Source organism: Dermacentor albipictus, chromosome 8, assembly GCF_038994185.2.
Source record: "Dermacentor albipictus isolate Rhodes 1998 colony chromosome 8, USDA_Dalb.pri_finalv2, whole genome shotgun sequence".
NCBI classification, from domain to species: domain Eukaryota; kingdom Metazoa; phylum Arthropoda; class Arachnida; order Ixodida; family Ixodidae; genus Dermacentor; species Dermacentor albipictus.
This window is the reverse complement of record NC_091828.1, coordinates 44,583,314-44,605,875: the sequence shown is the minus strand read 5'-3', so window position 1 is coordinate 44,605,875 and position 22,562 is coordinate 44,583,314. Positions and strand designations below refer to the sequence as shown.

At 48.5% G+C, this 22,562-nt stretch overlaps 1 protein-coding gene across 1 annotated transcript in view; it reads right to left on the bottom strand.

The window, feature by feature from the left end:
- Positions 1-22,280, bottom strand: part of LOC139049237 (uncharacterized) — a 46,248-nt gene extending 23,968 nt beyond the window's left edge. The window contains exons 1-4 of the mRNA XM_070524606.1: positions 22,224-22,280; positions 15,202-15,459; positions 6,759-6,871; positions 1,133-1,371 (exon numbers count right to left, since the gene is read on the bottom strand). Of these exons, the coding sequence (XP_070380707.1) occupies positions 1,133-1,371; positions 6,759-6,871; positions 15,202-15,459; positions 22,224-22,280 (667 nt within the window). The remainder of the gene's footprint in view (positions 1-1,132; positions 1,372-6,758; positions 6,872-15,201; positions 15,460-22,223) is intronic.
- Positions 22,281-22,562: the final 282 nt, after the last annotated feature.

The window sequence follows — 22,562 nt, the reverse complement described above, 5'->3', positions numbered from 1 at the left end:
GCGGAAGAATTCATCGACTGGACGACTCCTTGACCGCCATCGAAACTGTCATAGGATGGACAATTCATGGAGATACCAGAAGTCCACCTAAGTTCTACAAGCCGGAAACCGCAAGGAACTTCAACATATGCCTAACGGAAGACAATGTTTCCCAGCAACTGAGGTCTTTCTGGGAAATAGAACATCTGGGACTGACACAACGAAGGCAGACTTTCGAAAGATGACGAACACGTCCTGAAGAACTTTGTGGAAACAACTATTAGAAACAATGGTTGCGATAAAGTTGAACTGCCGTGGCGCAGCAATTGTTCCCAGCCTAAAAATAACCGGGATATCACGTTAAAGAGGCTAGAGTCCTTGGAGAGAACACTACATCGAGAACCAGAGTTTCAGAAGGAATATGACTTTGCCATTAGGAGCTACTATAACAAAGACTACGCTGAGAAGGTCCCAATGGACAGTACGAGTGAACATGTCACGTACTATATGCCACACCGAGCAGTAGTGCGACGCGACAGAACTACGACTGAAGTACGGGTGGTATCCGACGCCTCTTCTCATGCTCCGGAGTCACCTTCACTCAACGACGTCTTGTGGACAGGACCGAATTTGAAACCCAACATCATCGACTTACGGCTGAAGTTTCGCAGCTTCAAGATTATAATTTCCGCCGATATCGAAAAAGCGTTTCTTCAAATATCGCTGGCTGAACAAGACCGAGACGCGTTTCGTTACTTCTGGTTTGAAGGATCTTCCAATATTGGAGAACTGCGTATCACAAGGGTTCCTTTTGGTGCCTGCAGCAGTCTTTCTCCTTGCTGCAACTCTGCGACACCGCTTCCAACTAGTAGAAGACAAATACCCTTCTACTGCCAATCTATTGAAAGATCTTCAGACTGGCAGCCACCAATAGTGTGTCGGCTACCCAAGGACAGTCGTGGAATTTTTGGGCCGAAACTATCTGCTTCGAGAGTCCAGAAAAGGAAGAAACCGATACAGAGGCAGAGATAGCGAAAAGAGAAAGCGATGCCATGAAATTAAGAAAATGATATGGGACTTTTCGGATTTTGTCTAGCGTGGGATGATTTCTATTTAGTTGTGTGTGAAATATGTAACCAAGTCACAAACCCACAGGCTCTGCGAAAGCACTTGGAGCAGCGGCATGGGAGCATCGACACCTTTGGTAGGGGTGACCACACTGCTGACACGTGCGTGCTCCACCCGACGGGTGTAGGGAAGTCGTCGGGGCACAGCTCCTTGTCATCGTCGTCCTCATCGTCGTATTCAACGTTATCGTCTTCCGCCCTGCGACACTCGAGCGGTCTTGCCGGGTGCCCGTCGTCAACAGCAAAGGCTCCATCTTGGTCCTCACTGTCAGGGAGGCACAGCAGGGGGGTGAAAAGGCTAAAACGCAACACCCACACGCTGGCCCCCGTTATCCAGGTGGAGCGAATGCCACCGTTACGATAAAGCACGCAGTCATCAGCATATAGGCGTAACGTCGCTGCGGGGACAATAACATTTTCTACATCATTAAAAAAATTATAAATAATAGAGGCCCAAGCACCGATCCTTGGGGCATACCTGAAGTTATAGGCTGACGATGACTGGGCATGGTTGAAACTGACGAACTCGGATCTTAAGTATAAGTAGTAGGTTATCCAGTGAAGTAACTTATTGCTGTTAAATATAATATGCAATTTATGAAGCTGCATATGACAGACCATGTCAAATGCGTTGCAATAATCTATAAATATTGCATCGATGATTGAGGCTATATAAGACGGGAGCGATGTCGAGAGTAAATTCAGTGAGCTGAGTGACAATGGAAAAACCAGATCGGAAGCCGTGCTGACAGTGTGACAGTAGATTATGAGAAGTTAAATACTGAACAATGTGCATAATTTGTGCAAAGCAAATATGTGCAAAGCATATTTCAGTGATTCTTTCGGCTGTGCGCTAACTTGCTGCGATAGCAGCATTGTCCAGCTGTGAAGGCCACTATATCATTTTAGATTGCCTGCTTATTCCTGATATTATTGAATAATTGCGTTCCGTCACTAGAGGGACCTCGACAACGATCTAGCGCAATATAAAGTTGCAATCACCACCACGCATTGTTCTTTATGCTGTCCAAAATTCATGCATTGCTGAGCATGAATCGGAAAAAATTCAGCGTTAACGACGCAGCGAGACCATTAAAAATGTTACAATTTCAACAGTAATATACACACAAATCATGGAACTGAAAAGAGAAAAAAAAGCGTTGAGCAACTAGATATAATTATAAGGCAAGAATATATTGAAATTTAGCCTTTCCAAATAACCTTCCTTGTAAAACCAACAACTTAATGCGTGGTTTCATAATTCACTCCCATTGCACTCACCATAATACACTCAACATTGTAAGATCAACGCTTGTGTGTATCCGCGTTCATCCCACATCGAAGACGGTGGCCACCAGCGCCGACTTTCCACTTGTTTTTTCGCCTATAATAATTCTAACTCACGCAAACTCGTGGACACTTTGTTGCGTATTTCAAGATGTAGGCTGTTGAGCCGGAGTGGCGGCCGCAAGCGAGCATTTTTCACAATATAAGTGCGCTGACAAGAACGGACAAGACTGCAAGCACTCAGGCGGTGTTGCACCCAGTCTGTGTGCTAGCTATACATAGAACGAAAGGATAAAAAGAAAGGGTGAATTAGGAAAACGGCGTAAATGCCACTTTCCCGCGCGGGAACTAGCCCGACCACGTTATTTGGGCGGCAACGACGGACCAGACGACGAACCGGCCTGAAGTACCGCACGGCGCGGCAGAGCTCCTGCAGACGACGCACGGCAATGATTGCCGGTATGACCACCGCGACGCCTTTTCGTTTGTCTCCTCGGAATACATGGTCCCTAAATAGCACCCCTGATGAAAGAGGAGCCATGTGAGGGAGCAGTCATGAACACGTGCACCGGGTTTCAGTTCAACGCTCTACACTTTCATTTATTTCGCGCCTTGCGCCCGCCGACGAGGTGCAACGGACCGGCCTGAAGAGCCGCACGGCGCGGCCGAGCTCCTGTGACGACGCGAAGCAATCATTGTCGGTACGTCTGGGATGACCACCACGACGCCTTTTCACTTGTCTGCTCGGAATACATGGTCTCTAAATAGCCCTCCTGATGAAAGAGGAGCCATGTGAGGGAGCAGTCATGAACACGTGCACCGGGTTTCAGTTCAACGCTCTGCACTTTCCTTTATTTCACGCCTTGCGCCCGCCGACGAGGTGCAACGGACCGGCCTGAAGAGCCGCACGGCGCGGCCGAGCTCCTGTGACGACGCGAGGCAATCATTGTCGGTACGTCTGGTATGACCACCACGACGCCTTTTCACTTGTCTGCTCGGAATACATGGTCTCTAAATAGCCCTCCTGATGAAAGAGGAGCCATGTGAGGGAGCAGTCATGAACACGTGCACCGGGTTTCAGTTCAACTCTCTACACTTTCATTTATTTCGCGCCTTGCGCCCGCCGACGAGGTGCAACGGACCGGCCTGAAGAGCCGCACGGCGCGGCCGAGCTCCTGTGACGACGCGAGGCAATCATTGTCGGTACGTCTGGTATGACCACCACGACGCCTTTTCACTTGTCTGCTCGGAATACATGGTCTCTAAATAGCCCTCCTGATGAAAGAGGAGCCATGTGAGGGAGCAGTCATGAACACGTGCACCGGGTTTCAGTTCAACTCTCTGCACTTTCCTTTATTTCACGCCTTGCGCCCGCCGACGAGGTGCAACGGACCGGCCTGAAGAGCCGCACGGCGCGGCCGAGCTCCTGTGACGACGCGAGGCAATCATTGTCGGTACGTCTGGTAGGACTACCGCGATTCTCTACCTAGGACGTTGGGTGAATCCCGCGATGATCCGCTGGGCGTCGCGACTACACTTTGCCTTGCCCATTTGGCGCGCCGGGTTCGAAAACGTCCGCGAGGTGTAGCCACTTAGTCCACACCCGTACGCCTTGGAAAGCATTCTCAGGACGACACCAGTTTCGAGATATATAGTCCCGAACTTTTCGGAGAAATATATTGGCGTTCCAGTTGTTTGCTTCAGTATGAAACGACGTTTTGTTAAGAAATTAGCTGTCCTATGATGTCACGATTTCGCCAATTATATACAATTTACCATACACGAACATGAATAGACCGGCAGACTCCTGAGCTGTCAATGCCATTTATAGCAGCGCATAGCTACCACACGAACGACAGATCACACTTGCTAGGTTGGCATCTCACAGCTAATAAATTTTCGATTTCATTTTTGCTTGCATCATGAGGTCAAAGGAATGAAAGCTCTCTTCCAAAGTCTGTACATTTTGCTCTGTGTGGCATTGATAAAGCGGTAGATGCGCGAAGACCTATTTTACAGATACAAAGGCATAATCGAAGCTTGAAGGGCGCATGTTGGGATTTCAGCTTATAGGATGAGTGTAAGCGTTTGGAAAATGAGTATCTCACGCACTGTTGGAATCGATGTAAGCGAAGCTCTTTGTGCCGTTTGCTTTGACTTGCGACAATTAGCGATGATTTTGACGGTGAATGTTTAATTTCTGCAACATTTTGTCCAACACAAGAGGGGTGAGTTGATGTTAAACGTTACCTTGCGTGCACCATAAGTGTTTGTTCGCGTAGTATACAAAGGGAGAGGTGTTTGCTTGATGCGTTTTTCTGCGCCATATTTGATAACCTCTGAGAGGGTCAGTGTCATTGCCTGACATGGCATCGTGGCAGAAGCATTACACTTGAATTGGAGTATTGGGCGTTACGTGCAAAAACTAAAACCGGTTTATTAGGCAGGCCGAAGTGGCGCACTGCGGATTAACTATGGCACCGTGGTGTTTCTTTACGGTGTCCCTAAATAAAGTGCATAACCGTTTTTTTTTCTTTCGCCCCCATCAAAATGCGGCTGCATCGGTCAAATCCGCGGCCTCGAGCAAAGCCATAGCCGCAAAGCTATCACGGTGTGGACTGAAGAGTTGATTTGACGTGCGACCGCTTCCGTTGTGTCGCCTAGACCCCACGGTGCGCTTTAAATAATGCGGCTCTCCTGCACGCCCTGCGTAAGTTTCTGCCAGAAGTGGCAGAAATCCGCCTAACCCTTCCTTGAACTTCAGTTTATCCAACGTTTCCTTGCCTTTTCACGCAACCTCTTCCATATCCCCCCCCCCTTGTATTTGTGTGGCAACTGAGCGAAGAAAGGCGAGGCTGTTCACTCGTTTTGCGACTGCGTCAGTTCTGTCCATTCAATGCCCCCCTCCTCCTCCTTCCTTCCTTTCTAACTTGCCTCTGGACTAGCACGTTGGTAAAGAGGTAAGCGCTTGCGGGTGTTGCGGAACACTTCAGCTGTCAAGCTCCTGAAGTGCGACGACACGGGAGCTCAAGAGGGCGTTGTGCACATTCGACGTGGTGCTGTCCAGAGGAGTTCCTTGCGTCTCTTCGCTGCCACGCTTTTTTTATGTATATACACTCTCTGGACACCCCCCCCCCCCCCCAAGTCGTGTGCCGGAGAGCAACAGCCACAGTAGCAGCCCCAGCAGCAGCAGTGGGAAAGTCTAAGGAACAGCAAAGAAAGCTTCGCTTTAAAATAAAGGCAGCATTAGATCTGCCCTGCTTGTAACAGTGAATATGAATAGCCAAGAACAGTTTTTTAAGCACCATTGCAAATTCTCCTTTGAAATGCACATATACAGACCTTAATAACGCAACTCTGCCAGTTTCGATGCACAAGCACTATGGGTGACACTTATGTACACTACGATGGTTGCAGTGTTTCAAGCGCAAAGTTGATATGCCTTTCAACTGCTCTTTGAGAACCCTCAAAAATGTCAAGAAAGACTTCCATACACTCGCGGCACACTGTCGTGAAAACTTCACTCATTGTCTTGCGTACTTGGTGACTTCTGTGAACATCTCCGTGTCGAGCGACAGCGTAAGAAGGCTGCAGGCAGGCGTGCATCCCGACAGCCATTCATAGTAAACCTGGCTTCCAAAGTCAGGGTGGCTCACAATCGTTTCAGGCTTCGTGCCTAGATCATTGATCAGATCACCTTCTATGCATTCTATCGGCAGTACCCTGAGTGAACGCTGAACGATGTCTGCTTCGTATACAGCCTGTTTTTCTACAGCCGTTGTCTTGAAGCGTTGGCAAGCTAGCTTGATTACTTCCAACAGCTGTCGGCGTCTGTTCGGTGGGCTTCGCAGATTGTGTTGTACCGTCTCTCAGAGGTACACCGCTACAACTAGACACCATCGTCTTGCCACAGATCATATGCTGTTCTTGAAGCCAACTTGTGTTTCCGTTTATTTCTGGCCTCTCGCATATATGCGGCTCACTTGCGGGTGCTACATCAACGCGAGCTGTCAACCTTTCCCTCAGGAGACAATCATTTTCAGCTTCGACTCGACTCTTCACACCACCTATAGTGTCATGACCTTTTTTGTAGTACGCTGGTATGATGTAACAGTGCTTTTGATGCTTGCGTTCTGTCCATTCCAAGTGCCCTTGCACTCTGAATTAGGCTCTTCCTGTGCGAGCGGCTTGAAAAGCGTCGCATCAACATGGTGTATCACTAAGTGCTCCTTTAGCTGGCAGGGGCGCTTGAACGTTGCTCCGCACTCGGGAGAGGATGTCATCCGCCCTGCATCGTGCTCTTTTTTGTGCTGCTTCAGGCTTGAAAAATTGACCCTCGCTTGCAGATGCTGCACTCGGAAGTACCCCTCACTGTTGTGCGTAAGCCGGTGGGGGCTGAGATCTGAGTTCTGAAGAACGCTGCAGATGTCGAACACAAAGCGGCCTTTGTGCGACTCGTTCTGCGACGCCAGGTACTCCTAGAGGTAGTCGAGTCTGGCAAATTCTTTGCCACACTGGGGGTAAGGGTAGCGCTGGTTCGGTGTGTCCAGGTTGTGCCTCCACAGGTGGCGCCAGAGAGCAGTGTTCTGCCGAAACTGGCGGCCCCAGGTGGAGCAAGCGTAGAGGTTCCCACTGTCTCGCTATGCCTCGAGATAACTTTTGCCAGAACTGTTTAAGCGTTTCAACTCCACAAGAATTGCCGAAAGTCGAGCGTCCTGTTCAGAGGAATTCAGTGGTGACATAATACCTGCAGTTAAACAGCTCCGGCATTGATAAACCTGACATGCTGATTTAACTGCTCTTCTGCACTGTTCTCCTTCGTGCGAGTCGCAAGTCGAATTAACCGCATTCTGCTATAATTGCAAAGGTCTCTGGGGTGCGAGATGCACACGCGACTCCCGACGCCACGGCGGCTCTACGGTTCTGATTTCCTAAACGAGAGCCTTGCGCACGTCACGTTGCTGCCATCTGGATGCTCACACGTGTGAGCTAGTGCGTGCGTCGTTGGGCACGCAACAGTGCAGCCAATGGCTACGAGGTCGCACCACGTCGTGATTGTATAGAATGTGTTTACAACATGAAAGGCATTGATGTGCAGTTGAATGCCGCTGAGAGGCGCTCCGAGTTAGCAATTCCTCGCTGGCAAGCGAGCGCGTTGAGACGCTTTATCTGGTCTTGCTGAGGAGCAGGTAAAACGCAGGCGAGAGCTTGCGTGGACAAGGGAAGTGCAGAAAAACATTACAGCAAAAGGACTATAGTGCTTTCACATCCCCCACCTAAGCAGTCTTAAGTCTCTCTGCCGAATTTTTGAAACTAGTCTATATATTTATTCGCAAGTGTGGGTTAATTTTGACGATGAAACAAATAAAATCGCATTATTGAAGCGAAATCCAAGCAGAAGAAAGCAAATTTGCAACCGGTGGGAGATGAACCCACAACTTCTTCACATCATGTATGCGAAGTTCTACATTGCAAGCATTCTTTCACTTTTTGCAGAGGACTGCTTCAGCTGATGATCGCTGTGCTTTTACTTCGTCGTAATTAAGCTATGTCATACATGATTGTATGAATGAGCGAGGGTAAGACATTTTAGTAACAATCTCTCTCAAGCCAAGTGACAATGAAGCGAAGGAAACAGACGTAGAAATGGGGTTTCGTTAGAAAGTGCGGAATACCATATTTTGACTGCAACCATCCATTTTAAGCCTCCGAAATCCTCCAAATGTGCGCAGTGTTCGAGGCTAGGCCGTGCCCCAATACGGTGGCATCTTTAGAGAGCACAGCTTGATTACAGGTTGTGCCCCATCTCTACTTTCTCACAAACTCTTCTCATTAGCATACTAATGAAGGGCCACAAAGTAATGAATGAACGCTCAAATGGAAAAGCCACCGTGTAACGTAAGTACAAACACGTCTCAACGAGTATGCAGTGAAGTAAGGTGAAACATAACCTGCAACCGTGATTATTGTGATTTGTTGCAGAGCACAAGGTTGCGGGTTCGACTCACTGCTAAAGCAGCGACTTTCTATTCAACATGGGCTGCAAAAGCACTTCTATGCCTTGATTTATGCACACGCTAACTAGGCTAAGATGATCAATATGAAGTCTGCATCCCTACAGTGTGGCGACTTTCACAACTAGTGTTGTTTTCAGGTATGGAGGAAAAGCAAATATTAGAAGGGAACGCGACAAAAAGCCACCTTCACACTTTCTACTACACAATTCTCTAAGAGCTCGCACTCGTGGAATAGTACAAAATGCGCACATGGTGAACAGGACGCCATATGTTTCTCGGTTTGTGGCAGGTTTGAGTGCTACTGGCAACGGAGATCCTGCTACTTTCTAGTGCATGTGCCGTTTGCTTGCCGCTCGCCGAATTTGATGGTTTTAGTTGAAATCATTTTTTACGTAAACCTTTGCTTAAAAATGTCAGCAGTTGCCAGCAAAGGCGCTCGAAAACACTGTCGCCGCTGTAATGACAGCGCTAGCTCCTGAACATCTGCATAATGTTGTAGCCGTGGGGTCTGGGACCTCTGTCAGGCCTGCGTGCCTTTAGTCCCAGTCTCCCCTCGCTCGGACGAGAAATAAAGTACAGATGATGATGATGATGATGATGATAATGATGATAATCAGTGTTTCACAACTGCTGAGCACCGCCGCAGACTATAACCAGACAAATGGGCTAGGAAGTGTCCCATCTTGTTTTGCAAAGAGTCCGCTTGACAGCGCGGCAAGTGGCAACAATGAAATATATGATTTAATCTTTCTCTGCGTTAGTACGCCCTAAACCAACATGCACGAAAAAAAATTCAAGAGTAATAGTACCGTGATACAAAGCACAGAAACAAGAACTGAATCCCTTATTCTTATCGCTCAAAATCATTGAATTATTGAAGCTAATAAAGCGTAGACCAGTTCGGTTAATAGAATTTTTGTCGCTTTCGCTTTGCAGCAGACTTCCAAGTCCTTCACTCGCAATTCTTTATTTTTAAATTTGCAATACCAGGGAATCTTAACCTGGGCAAACATTCGCAGGGACAATTTGTGACAATCTGCACTGTAAAATGGGCCATCTGTCGTCTTTATCACCATGTAAAGCCATTTATCTGACACCCTTTCAAAGTGTACTATAGCACCTATACGCGCAGAAGATAATTTTCCTGATTTTCTTACAAAATTCTAAGCTGCTTCTGTAGGTACTGTCAACCCTTTCATACGAGACTTTGTCGCGTTGATTGAAACGTTCCTTTCACCACATCTCTTGCATCTTCAGAATCATAGAAAGTGTACAGCTGGAGAAAAGATTAACCATTTTCAATTGTTAAGCGAGTTGTGTCATTACAAAATTTCGACTTCATGGGAAAACTATACTATCTCGTGTTTTGAAAAGCTTTCAAAGCACCTATCCAGCCACTTGAGAATTATGCCTGGTCCATGACATTGTGAAAACCAATGAAAGAAGTGAACCCGCTACATACAACGTACTGAAATATTATAAACACCCAGCCGTCTACCTTCCCACTCATTTTGCTAAAACATTCAGCACGTTATCCAACATTGCAGCACAGCTTCAATAAGTGTTTCAAGCTGTAGAAAACACATTTTACATACTATTACTTTCATCAGTGCTTTTGTGATTTATGCACTCTCCGACACAATTGTGTATACAGCGTCTCAAAGGGCTAAATTCTGCCGGCTGGTTCTACACACCCTGGGCTTTGGATATTATGTATATTTGGCTTAGTGAAGATTCAAGATTTCCGCTTCCGCTGGTTTGCCGGTGCTTAAAGAAAAATAATCTAAAACGTTTCCGGTAAAGCTCCGTCGCGGAAGGGTGGTTTTGGTCAAGTCTTACTTTCTTTAGCTCAATTAAAAGAGTGGCGTTGTCTGCTTCCCGATTGCTGCAACCTAAATTGTTAGAACGCTCCGAAAATATTCTTGATAGCAGCAGTGAACTGAAATTATTTGGGAGTCTCATTAGTGCCATGCTGCTGCCTAAGTATCCTAAAGAGGTTCTGTAAAGGGCCTTATTTGGACTATTGAGAACAAATTTGAAGTTCAAGGGTTCCTGCAGATCTGTACGCAACATACAAATCGCTTTCTATGTTGCCTGGAGATATCGTATTGTTATGGACTGTCTTGCCGCTTGGTAGTTCCAAAATTTCGTTGATAGAATCAATTTAAAGCCTACATGTGCTCTGTCGAAGCTGTTTATTTAATCATCCGCTGCCTCAGTGCATGGAGTTGGCAAGATTCATTGAGGCGATACATGAATTTATGAAGTATGTTATACTGTGTAGAAATACTAATTGTAGACCTAACTATTCGCTCTATAATCTCTGCGCAACTATTTAATGAATCGAACAATTGGTCCATTATTTTCCACCCAACTCGGCACTGCAAGCGGCTTCTGGTGGACGGACGTCAGAGGCTATGTTTCTGCTGCTAGATATGCGCTGCTGCTAGCACCTGAACAGTCCAGTCAGTTTTCATGTCGCATGCACTATTATATGCGTGCTTATCAGTCAGTTTGCGTTGGTATTTTAGTATCGGGTGATGATTTGATTCATATAATGTTTAAATGTGGCTTCAGGAAGCATCTTAAAGGGATCTACGGTAGGGCGATGTCCTTCCAGGAAGTAACTTTATCACCACTGTGGAGATGCTTCCTCAAACTGTTCCTCAGTACACATCAACAAGTGTGTGTTGCGACACCATGTACCCGAGCACACGAGGGTTGGAACATCCCGCGTGTAGCCGTGCGCGGCTTAGGAGTGTCCGGGGAAACGTGGATCCTGGGGATCCACCGCGACGCCTTTTCGTTTGTCTCCTCGGAATACATGGTCCCTAAATAGCACCCCTGATGAAAGAGGAGCCATGTGAGGGAGCAGTCATGAACACGTGCACCGGGTTTCAGTTCAACGCTCTACACTTTCATTTATTTCGCGCCTTGCGCCCGCCGACGAGGTGCAACGGACCGGCCTGAAGAGCCGCACGGCGCGGCCGAGCTCCTGTGACGACGCGAGGCAATCATTGTCGGTACGTCTGGGATGACCACCACGACGCCTTTTCACTTGTCTGCTCGGAATACATGGTCTCTAAATAGCACCCCTGATGAAAGAGGAGCCATGTGAGGGAGCAGTCATGAACACGTGCACCGGGTTTCATTTCAACGCTCTACACTTTCATTTATTTCGCGCCTTGCGCCCGCCGACGAGGTGCAACGGACCGGCCTGAAGAGCCGCACGGCGCGGCCGAGCTCCTGTGACGACGCGAGGCAATCATTGTCGGTACGTCTGGTATGACCACCACGACGCCTTTTCACTTGTCTGCTCGGAATACATGGTCTCTAAATAGCACCCCTGATGAAAGAGGAGCCATGTGAGGGAGCAGTCATGAACACGTGCACCGGGTTTCATTTCAACGCTCTACACTTTCATTTATTTCGCGCCTTGCGCCCGCCGACGAGGTGCAACGGACCGGCCTGAAGAGCCGCACGGCGCGGCCGAGCTCCTGTGACGACGCGAGGCAATCATTGTCGGTACGTCTGGGATGACCACCACGACGCCTTTTCACTTGTCTGCTCGGAATACATGGTCTCTAAATAGCACCCCTGATGAAAGAGGAGCCATGTGAGGGAGCAGTCATGAACACGTGCACCGGGTTTCAGTTCAACTCTCTGCACTTTCATTTATTTCGCGCCTTGCGCCCGCCGACGAGGTGCAACGGACCGGCCTGAAGAGCCGCACGGCGCGGCCGAGCTCCTGTGACGACGCGAGGCAATCATTGTCGGTACGTCTGGGATGACCACCACGACGCCTTTTCACTTGTCTGCTCGGAATACATGGTCTCTAAATAGCACCCCTGATGAAAGAGGAGCCATGTGAGGGAGCAGTCATGAACACGTGCACCGGGTTTCAGTTCAACTCTCTGCACTTTCATTTATTTCGCGCCTTGCGCCCGCCGACGAGGTGCAACGGACCGGCCTGAAGAGCCGCACGGCGCGGCCGAGCTCCTGCAGACGACGCATGGCGATCATGGTCGGGACGTCAGGTAGGACTACCGCGATTCTCTACCTAGGACGCTGGGTGAATCCCGCGATGATCCGCTGGGCGTCGCGACTACACTTTGCCTTGCCCATTTGGCGCGCCGGGTTCGAAAACGTCCGCGAGGTGTAGCCACTTAGTCCACACCCGTACGCCTTGGAAAGCATTCTCAGGACGACACCAGTTTCGAGATATATAGTCCCGAACGTTTCGGAGAAATATATTGGCGTTCCAGTTGTTTGCTTCAGTATGAAACGACGTTTTGTTAAGAAATTAGCTGTCCTATGATGTCACGTTTTCGCCAATTATATACAATTTACCATACACGAACATGAATAGACCGGCAGACTCCTGAGCTGTCAATGCCATTTATAGCAGCGCATAGCTACCACACGAACGACAGATCACACTTGCTAGGTTGGCATCTCACAACTAATAAATTTTCGATTTCGTTTTTGCTTGCATCATGAGGTCAAAGGAATGAAAGCTCTCTTCCAAAGTCTGTACATTTTGCTCTGTGTGGCATTGATAAAGCGGTAGATGCGCGAAGACCTATTTTACAGATACAAAGGCATAATCGAAGCTTGAAGGGCGCATGTTGGGATTTCAGCTTATAGGATGAGTGTAAGCGTTTGGAAAATGAGTATCTCACGCACTGTTGGAATCAATGTAAGCGAAGCTCTTTGTGCCGTTTGCTTTGACTTGCGACAATTAGCGATGATTTTGACGGTGAATGTTTAATTTCTGCAACATTTTCTCCAACACAAGAGGGGTGAGTTGATGTTAAACGTTACCTTGCGCGCACCATAAGTGTTTGTTCGCGTAGTACACAAAGGGAGAGGTGTTTGCTTGATGCGTTTTTCTGCGCCATATTTGATAACCTCTGAGAGGGTCAGTGTCATTGCCTGACATGGCATCGTGGCAGAAGCATTACACTTGAATTGGAGTATTGGGCGTTACGTGCAAAAACTAAAACCGGTTTATTAGGCAGGCCGAAGTGGCGCACTGCGGATTAACTATGGCACCGTGGTGTTTCTTTACGGTGTCCCTAAATAAAGTGCATAACCGTTTTTTTTTCTTTCGCCCCCATCAAAATGCGGCTGCATCGGTCAAATCCGCGACCTCGAGCAAAGCCATAGCCGCAAAGCTATCACGGTGTGGACTGAAGTGTTGATTTGACGTGCGACCGCTTCCGTTGTGTCGCCTAGACCCCACGGTGCGCTTTAAATAATGCGGCTCTCCTGCACGCCCTGCGTAAGTTTCTGCCAGAAGTGGCAGAAATCCGCCTAACCCTTCCTTGAACTTCAGTTTATCCAACGTTTCCTTGCCTTTTCACGCAACCTCTTCCATATCCCCCCCCCCTTGTATTTGTGTGGCAACTGAGCGAAGAAAGACGAGGCTGTTCACTCGTTTTGCGACTGCGTCAGTTCTGTCCATTCAATGCCCCCCTCCTCCTCCTTTCTTCCTTTCTAACTTGCCTCTGGACTAGCACGTTGGTAAAGAGGTAAGCGCTTGCGGGTGTTGCGGAACACTTCAGCTGTCAAGCTCCTGAAGTGCGACGACACGGGAGCTCAAGAGGGCGTTGTGCACATTCGACGTGGTGCTGTCCAGAGGAGTTCCTTGCGTCTCTTCGCTGCCACGCTTTTTTTATGTATATACACTCTCTGGACACCCCCCCCCCCCAAGTCGTGTGCCGGAGAGCAACAGCCACAGTAGCAGCCCCAGCAGCAGCAGTGGGAAAGTCTAAGGAACAGCAAAGAAAGCTTCGCTTTAAAATAAAGGCAGCATTAGATCTGCCCTGCTTGTAACAGTGAATATGAATAGCCAAGAACAGTTTTTTAAGCACCATTGCAAATTCTCCTTTGAAATGCACATATACAGACCTTAATAACGCAACTCTGCCAGTTTCGATGCACAAGCACTATGGGTGACACTTATGTACACTACGATGGTTGCAGTGTTTCAAGCGCAAAGTTGATATGCCTTTCAACTGCTCTTTGAGAACCCTCAAAAATGTCAAGAAAGACTTCCATACACTCGCGGCACACTGTCGTGAAAACTTCACTCATTGTCTTGCGTACTTGGTGACTTCTGTGAACATCTCCGTGTCGAGCGACAGCGTAAGAAGGCTGCAGGCAGGCGTGCATCCCGACAGCCATTCATAGTAAACCTGGCTTCCAAAGTCAGGGTGGCTCACAATCGTTTCAGGCTTCGTGCCTAGATCATTGATCAGATCACCTTCTATGCATTCTATCGGCAGTACCCTGAGTGAACGCTGAACGATGTCTGCTTCGTATACAGCCTGTTTTTCTACAGCCGTTGTCTTGAAGCGTTGGCAAGCTAGCTTGATTACTTCCAACAGCTGTCGGCGTCTGTTCGGTGGGCTTCGCGGATTGTGTTGTACCGTCTCTCAGAGGTACACCGCTACAACTAGACACCATCGTCTTGCCACAGATCATATGCTGTTCTTGAAGCCAACTTGTGTTTCCGTTTATTTCTGGCCTCTCGCATATATGCGGCTCACTTGCGGGTGCTACATCAACGCGAGCTGTCAACCTTTCCCTCAGGAGACAATCATTTTCAGCTTCGACTCGACTCTTCACACCACCTATAGTGTCATGACCTTTTTTGTAGTACGCTGGTATGATGTAACAGTGCTTTTGGTGGTTGCGTTCTGTCCATTCCAAGTGCCCTTGCACTCTGAATTAGGCTCTTCCTGTGCGAGCGGCTTGAAAAGCGTCGCATCAACATGGTGTATCACTAAGTGCTCCTTTAGCTGGCAGGGGCGCTTGAACGTTGCTCCGCACTCGGGAGAGGATGTCATCCGCCCTGCATCGTGCTCTTTTTTGTGCTGCTTCAGGCTTGAAAAATTGACCCTCGCTTGCAGATGCTGCACTCGGAAGTACCCCTCACTGTTGTGCGTAAGCCGGTGGGGGCTGAGATCTGAGTTCTGAAGAACGCTGCAGATGTCGAACACAAAGCGGCCTTTGTGCGACTCGTTCTGCGACGCCAGGTACTCCTAGAGGTAGTCGAGTCTGGCAAATTCTTTGCCACACTGGGGGTAAGGGTAGCGCTGGTTCGGTGTGTCCAGGTTGTGCCTCCACAGGTGGCGCCAGAGAGCAGTGTTCTGCCGAAACTGGCGGCCCCAGGTGGAGCAAGCGTAGAGGTTCCCACTGTCTCGCTATGCCTCGAGATAACTTTTGCCAGAACTGTTTAAGCGTTTCAACTCCACAAGAATTGCCGAAAGTCGAGCGTCCTGTTCAGAGGAATTCAGTGGTGACATAATACCTGCAGTTAAACAGCTCCGGCATTGATAAACCTGACATGCTGATTTAACTGCTCTTCTGCACTGTTCTCCTTCGTGCGAGTCGCAAGTCGAATTAACCGCATTCTGCTATAATTGCAAAGGTCTCTGGGGTGCGAGATGCACACGCGACTCCCGACGCCACGGCGGCTCTACGGTTCTGATTTCCTAAACGAGAGCCTTGCGCACGTCACGTTGCTGCCATCTGGATGCTCACACGTGTGAGCTAGTGCGTGCGTCGTTGGGCACGCAACAGTGCAGCCAATGGCTACGAGGTCGCACCACGTCGTGATTGTATAGAATGTGTTTACAACATGAAAGGCATTGATGTGCAGTTGAATGCCGCTGAGAGGCGCTCCGAGTTAGCAATTCCTCGCTGGCAAGCGAGCGCGTTGAGACGCTTTATCTGGTCTTGCTGAGGAGCAGGTAAAACGCAGGCGAGAGCTTGCGTGGACAAGGGAAGTGCAGAAAAACATTACAGCAAAAGGACTATAGTGCTTTCACATCCCCCACCTAAGCAGTCTTAAGTCTCTCTGCCGAATTTTTGAAACTAGTCTATATATTTATTCGCAAGTGTGGGTTAATTTTGACGATGAAACAAATAAAATCGCATTATTGAAGCGAAATCCAAGCAGAAGAAAGCAAATTTGCAACCGGTGGGAGATGAACCCACAACTTCTTCACATCATGTATGCGAAGTTCTACATTGCAAGCATTCTTTCACTTTTTGCAGAGGACTGCTTCAGCTGATGATCGCTGTGCTTTTACTTCGTCGTAATTAAGCTATGTCATACATGATTGTATGAATGAGCGAGGGTAAGACATTTTAGTAACAATCTCTCTCAAGCCAAGTGACAATGAAGCGAAGGAAACAGACGTAGAAATGGGGTTTCGTTAGAAAGTGCGGAATACCATATTTTGACTGCAACCATCCATTTTAAGCCTCCGAAATCCTCCAAATGTGCGCAGTGTTCGAGGCTAGGCCGTGCCCCAATACGGTGGCATCTTTAGAGAGCACAGCTTGATTACAGGTTGTGCCCCATCTCTACTTTCTCACAAACTCTTCTCATTAGCATACTAATGAAGGGCCACAAAGTAATGAATGAACGCTCAAATGGAAAAGCCACCGTGTAGCGTAAGTACAAACACGTCTCAACGAGTATGCAGTGAAGTAAGGTGAAACATAACCTGCAACCGTGATTATTGTGATTTGTTGCAGAGCACAAGGTTGCGGGTTCGACTCACTGCTAAAGCAGCGACTTTCTATTCAACATGGGCTGCAAAAGCACTTCTATGCCTTGATTTATGCACACGCTAACTAGGCTAAGATGATCAATATGAAGTCTGCATCCCTACAGTGTGGCGACTTTCACAACTAGTGTTGTTTTCAGGTATGGAGGAAAAGCAAATATTAGAAGGGAACGCGACAAAAAGCCACCTTCACACTTTCTACTACACAATTCTCTAAGAGCTCGCACTCGTGGAATAGTACAAAATGCGCACATGGTGAACAGGACGCCATATGTTTCTCGGTTTGTGGCAGGTTTGAGTGCTACTGGCAACGGAGATCCTGCTACTTTCTAGTGCATGTGCCGTTTGCTTGCCGCTCGCCGAATTTGATGGTTTTAGTTGAAATCATTTTTTACGTAAACCTTTGCTTAAAAATGTCAGCAGTTGCCAGCAAAGGCGCTCGAAAACACTGTCGCCGCTGTAATGACAGCGCTAGCTCCTGAACATCTGCATAATGTTGTAGCCGTGGGGTCTGGGACCTCTGTCAGGCCTGCGTGCCTTTAGTCCCAGTCTCCCCTCGCTCGGCCGAGAAATAAAGTACAGATGATGATGATGATGATGATGATGATGATGATGATAATGATGATAATCAGTGTTTCACAACTGCTGAGCACCGCCGCAGACTATAACCAGACAAATGGGCTAGGAAGTGTCCCATCTTGTTTTGCAAAGAGTCCGCTTGACAGCGCGGCAAGTGGCAACAATGAAATATATGATTTAATCTTTCTCTGCGTTAGTACGCCCTAAACCAACATGCACGAAAAAAAATTCAAGAGTAATAGTACCGTGATACAAAGCACAGAAACAAGAACTGAATCCCTTATTCTTATCGCTCAAAATCATCGAATTATTGAAGCTAATAAAGCGTAGACCAGTTCGGTTAATAGAATTTTTGTCGCTTTCTCTTTGCAGCAGACTTCCAAGTCCTTCACTCGCAATTCTTTATTTTTAAATTTGCAATACCAGGGAATCTTAACCTGGGCAAACATTCGCAGGGACGATTTGTGACAATCTGCACTGTAAAATGGGCCATCTGTCGCCTTTATCACCAAGTAAAGCCATTTATCTGACACCCTTTCAAAGTGTACTATAGCACCTACACGCGCAGAAGATAATTTTCCTGATTTTCTTACAAAATTCTAAGCTGCTTCTGTAGGTACTGTCAACCCTTTCATACGAGACTTTGTCGCGTTGATTGAAACGTTCCTTTCACCACATCTCTTGCATCTTCAGAATCATAGAAAGTGTACAGCTGGAGAAAAGATTAACCATTTTCAATTGTTAAGCGAGTTGTGTCATTACAAAATTTCGACTTCATGGGAAAACTATACTATCTCGTGTTTTGAAAAGCTTTCAAAGCACCTATCCAGCCACTTGAGAATTATGCCTGGTCCATGACATTGTGAAAACCAATGAAAGAAGTGAACCCGCTACATACAACGTACTGAAATATTATAAACACCCAGCCGTCTACCTTCCCACTCATTTTGCTAAAACATTCAGCACGTTATCCAACATTGCAGCACAGCTTCAATAAGTGTTTCAAGCTGTAGAAAACACATTTTACATACTATTACTTTCATCAGTGCTTTTGTGATTTATGCACTCTCCGACACAATTGTGTATACAGCGTCTCAAAGGGCTAAATTCTGCCGGCTGGTTCTACACACCCTGGGCTTTGGATATTATGTATATTTGGCTTAGTGAAGATTCAAGATTTCCGCTTCCGCTGGTTTGCCGGTGCTTAAAGAAAAATAATCTAAAACGTTTCCGGTAAAGCTCCGTCGCGGAAGGGTGGTTTTGGTCAAGTCTTACTTTCTTTAGCTCAATTAAAAGAGTGGCGTTGTCTGCTTCCCGATTGCTGCAACCTAAATTGTTAGAACGCTCCGAAAATATTCTTGATAGCAGCAGTGAACTGAAATTATTTGGGAGTCTCATTAGTGCCATGCTGCTGCCTAAGTATCCTAAAGAGGTTCTGTAAAGGGCCTTATTTGGACTATTGAGAACAAATTTGAAGTTCAAGGGTTCCTGCAGATCTGTACGCAACATACAAATCGCTTTCTATGTTGCCTGGAGATATCGTATTGTTATGGACTGTCTTGCCGCTTGGTAGTTCCAAAATTTCGTTGATAGAATCAATTTAAAGCCTACATGTGCTCTGTCGAAGCTGTTTATTTAATCATCCGCTGCCTCAGTGCATGGAGTTGGCAAGATTCATTGAGGCGATACATGAATTTATGAAGTATGTTATACTGTGTAGAAATACTAATTGTAGACCTAACTATTCGCTCTATAATCTCTGCGCAACTATTTAATGAATCGAACAATTGGTCCATTATTTTCCGCCCAACTCGGCACTGCAAGCGGCTTCTGGTGGACGGACGTCAGAGGCTATGTTTCTGCTGCTAGATATGCGCTGCTGCTAGCACCTGAACAGTCCAGTCAGTTTTCATGTCGCATGCACTATTATATGCGTGCTTATCAGTCAGTTTGCGTTGGTATTTTAGTATCGGGTGATGATTTGATTCATATAATGTTTAAATGTGGCTTCAGGAAGCATCTTAAAGGGGTCTACGGTAGGGCGATGTCCTTCCAGGAAGTAACTTTATCACCACTGTGGAGATGCTTCCTCAAACTGTTCCTCAGTACACATCAACAAGTGTGTGTTGCGACACCACGTACCCGAGCACACGAGGGTTGGAACATCCCGCGTGTAGCCGTGCGCGGCTTAGGAGTGTCCGGGGAAACGTGGATCCTGGGGATCCACCGCGACGCCTTTTCGTTTGTCTCCTCGGAATACATGGTCCCTAAATAGCACCCCTGATGAAAGAGGAGCCATGTGAGGCAGCAGTCATGAGAACGTGCACCGGGTTTCAGTTCAACGCTCTACACTTTCATTTATTTCGCGCCTTGCGCCCGCCGACGAGGTGCAACGGACCGGCCTGAAGAGCCGCACGGCGCGGCCGAGCTCCTGTGACGACGCGAGGCAATCATTGTCGGTACGTCTGGTATGACCACCAGACGCCTTTTCACTTGTCTGCTCGGAATACATGGTCTCTAAATAGCACTCCTGATGAAAGAGGAACCATGTGAGGGAGCAGTCATGAACACGTGCACCGGATTTCAGATGAACGCTCTGCACTTTCCTTTATTTCGCGCCTTGCGCCCGCCGACGAGGTGCAACGGACCGGCCTGAAGAGCCGCACGGCGCGGCCGAGCTCCTGTGACGACGCGAAGCAATCATTGTCGGTACGTCTGGTATGACCACCACGACGCCTTTTCACTTGTCTGCTCGGAATACATGGTCTCTAAATAGCACCCCTGATGAAAGAGGAGCCATGTGAGGGAGCAGTCATGAACACGTGCACCGGGTTTCAGTTCAACTCTCTACACTTTCATTTATTTCGCGCCTTGCGCCCGCCGACGAGGTGCAACGGACCGGCCTGAAGAGCCGCACGGCGCGGCCGAGCTCCTGTGACGACGCGAGGCAATCATTGTCGGTACGTCTGGTATGACCACCACGACGCCTTTTCACTTGTCTGCTCGGAATACATGGTCTCTAAATAGCACCCCTGATGAAAGAGGAGCCATGTGAGGGAGCAGTCATGAACACGTGCACCGGGTTTCAGTTCAACTCTCTACACTTTCATTTATTTCGCGCCTTGCGCCCGCCGACGAGGTGCAACGGACCGGCCTGGAGAGCCGCACGGCGCGGCCGAGCTCCTGTGACGACGCGAGGCAATCATTGTCGGTACGTCTGGTATGACCACCACGACGCCTTTTCACTTGTCTGCTCGGAATACATGGTCTCTAAATAGCCCTCCTGATGAAAGAGGAGCCATGTGAGGGAGCAGTCATGAACACGTGCACCGGGTTTCAGTTCAACTCTCTACACTTTCATTTATTTCGCGCCTTGCGCCCGCCGACGAGGTGCAACGGACCGGCCTGAAGAGCCGCACGGCGCGGCCGAGCTCCTGTGACGACGCGAGGCAATCATTGTCGGTACGTCTGGTATGACCACCACGACGCCTTTTCACTTGTCTGCTCGGAATACATGGTCTCTAAATAGCACTCCTGATGAAAGAGGAGCCATGTGAGGGAGCAGTCATGAACACGTGCACCGGGTTTCAGTTCAACTCTCTACACTTTCATTTATTTCGCGCCTTGCGCCCGCCGACGAGGTGCAACGGACCGGCCTGAAGAGCCGCACGGCGCGGCCGAGCTCCTGTGACGACGCGAGGCAATCATTGTCGGTACGTCTGGTATGACCACCACGACGCCTTTTCACTTGTCTGCTCGGAATACATGGTCTCTAAATAGCCCTCCTGATGAAAGAGGAGCCATGTGAGGGAGCAGTCATGAACACGTGCACCGGGTTTCAGTTCAACTCTCTACACTTTCATTTATTTCGCGCCTTGCGCCCGCCGACGAGGTGCGACGGACTGGTCTGAAGATCCGCACGGCGCGGCCGAGCTCCTGTGACGACGCGAGGCAATCATTGTCGGTACGTCTGGTATGACCACCACGACGCCTTTTCACTTGTCTGCTCGGAATACATGGTCTCTAAATAGCACTCCTGATGAAAGAGGAGCCATGAGAGGGATGAACACGTGCACCGGGTTTCAGTTCAACTCTCTACACTTTCATTTATTTCGCGCCTTGCGCCCGCCGACGAGGTGCAACGGACCGGCCTGAAGAGCCGCACGGCGCGGCCCAGCTCCTGTGACGACGATAGGCAATCATTGTCGGTACGTCTGGTATGACCACCACGACGCCTTTTCACTTGTCTGCTCGGAATACATGGTCTCTAAATAGCCCTCCTGATGAAAGAGGAGCCATGTGAGGGAGCAGTCATGAACACGTGCACCGGGTTTCAGTTCAACTCTCTACACTTTCATTTATTTCGCGCCTTGCGCCCGCCGACGAGGTGCAACGGACCGGCCTGAAGAGCCGCACGGCGCGGCCGAGCTCCTGTGACGACGCGAGGCAATCATTGTCGGTACGTCTGGTATGACCACCACGACGCCTTTTCACTTGTCTGCTCGGAATACATGGTCTCTAAATAGCCCTCCTGATGAAAGAGGAGCCATGTGAGGGAGCAGTCATGAACACGTGCACCGGGTTTCAGTTGAACGCTCTGCACTTTCCTTTATTTCACGCCTTGCGCCCGCCGACGAGGTGCAACGGACCGGCCTGAAGAGCCGCACGGCGCGGCCGAGCTCCTGCAGACGACGCATGGCGATCATGGTCGGGACGTCAGGTAGGACTACCGCGATTCTCTACCTAGGACGTTGGGTGAATCCCGCGATGATCCGCTGGGCGTCGCGACTACACTTTGCCTTGCCCATTTGGCGCGCCGGGTTCGAAAACGTCCGCGAGGTGTAGCCACTTAGTCCACACCCGTACGCCTTGGAAAGCATTCTCAGGACGACACCAGTTTCGAGATATATAGTCCCGAACTTTTCGGAGAAATATATTGGCGTTCCAGTTGTTTGCTTCAGTATGAAACGACGTTTTGTTAAGAAATT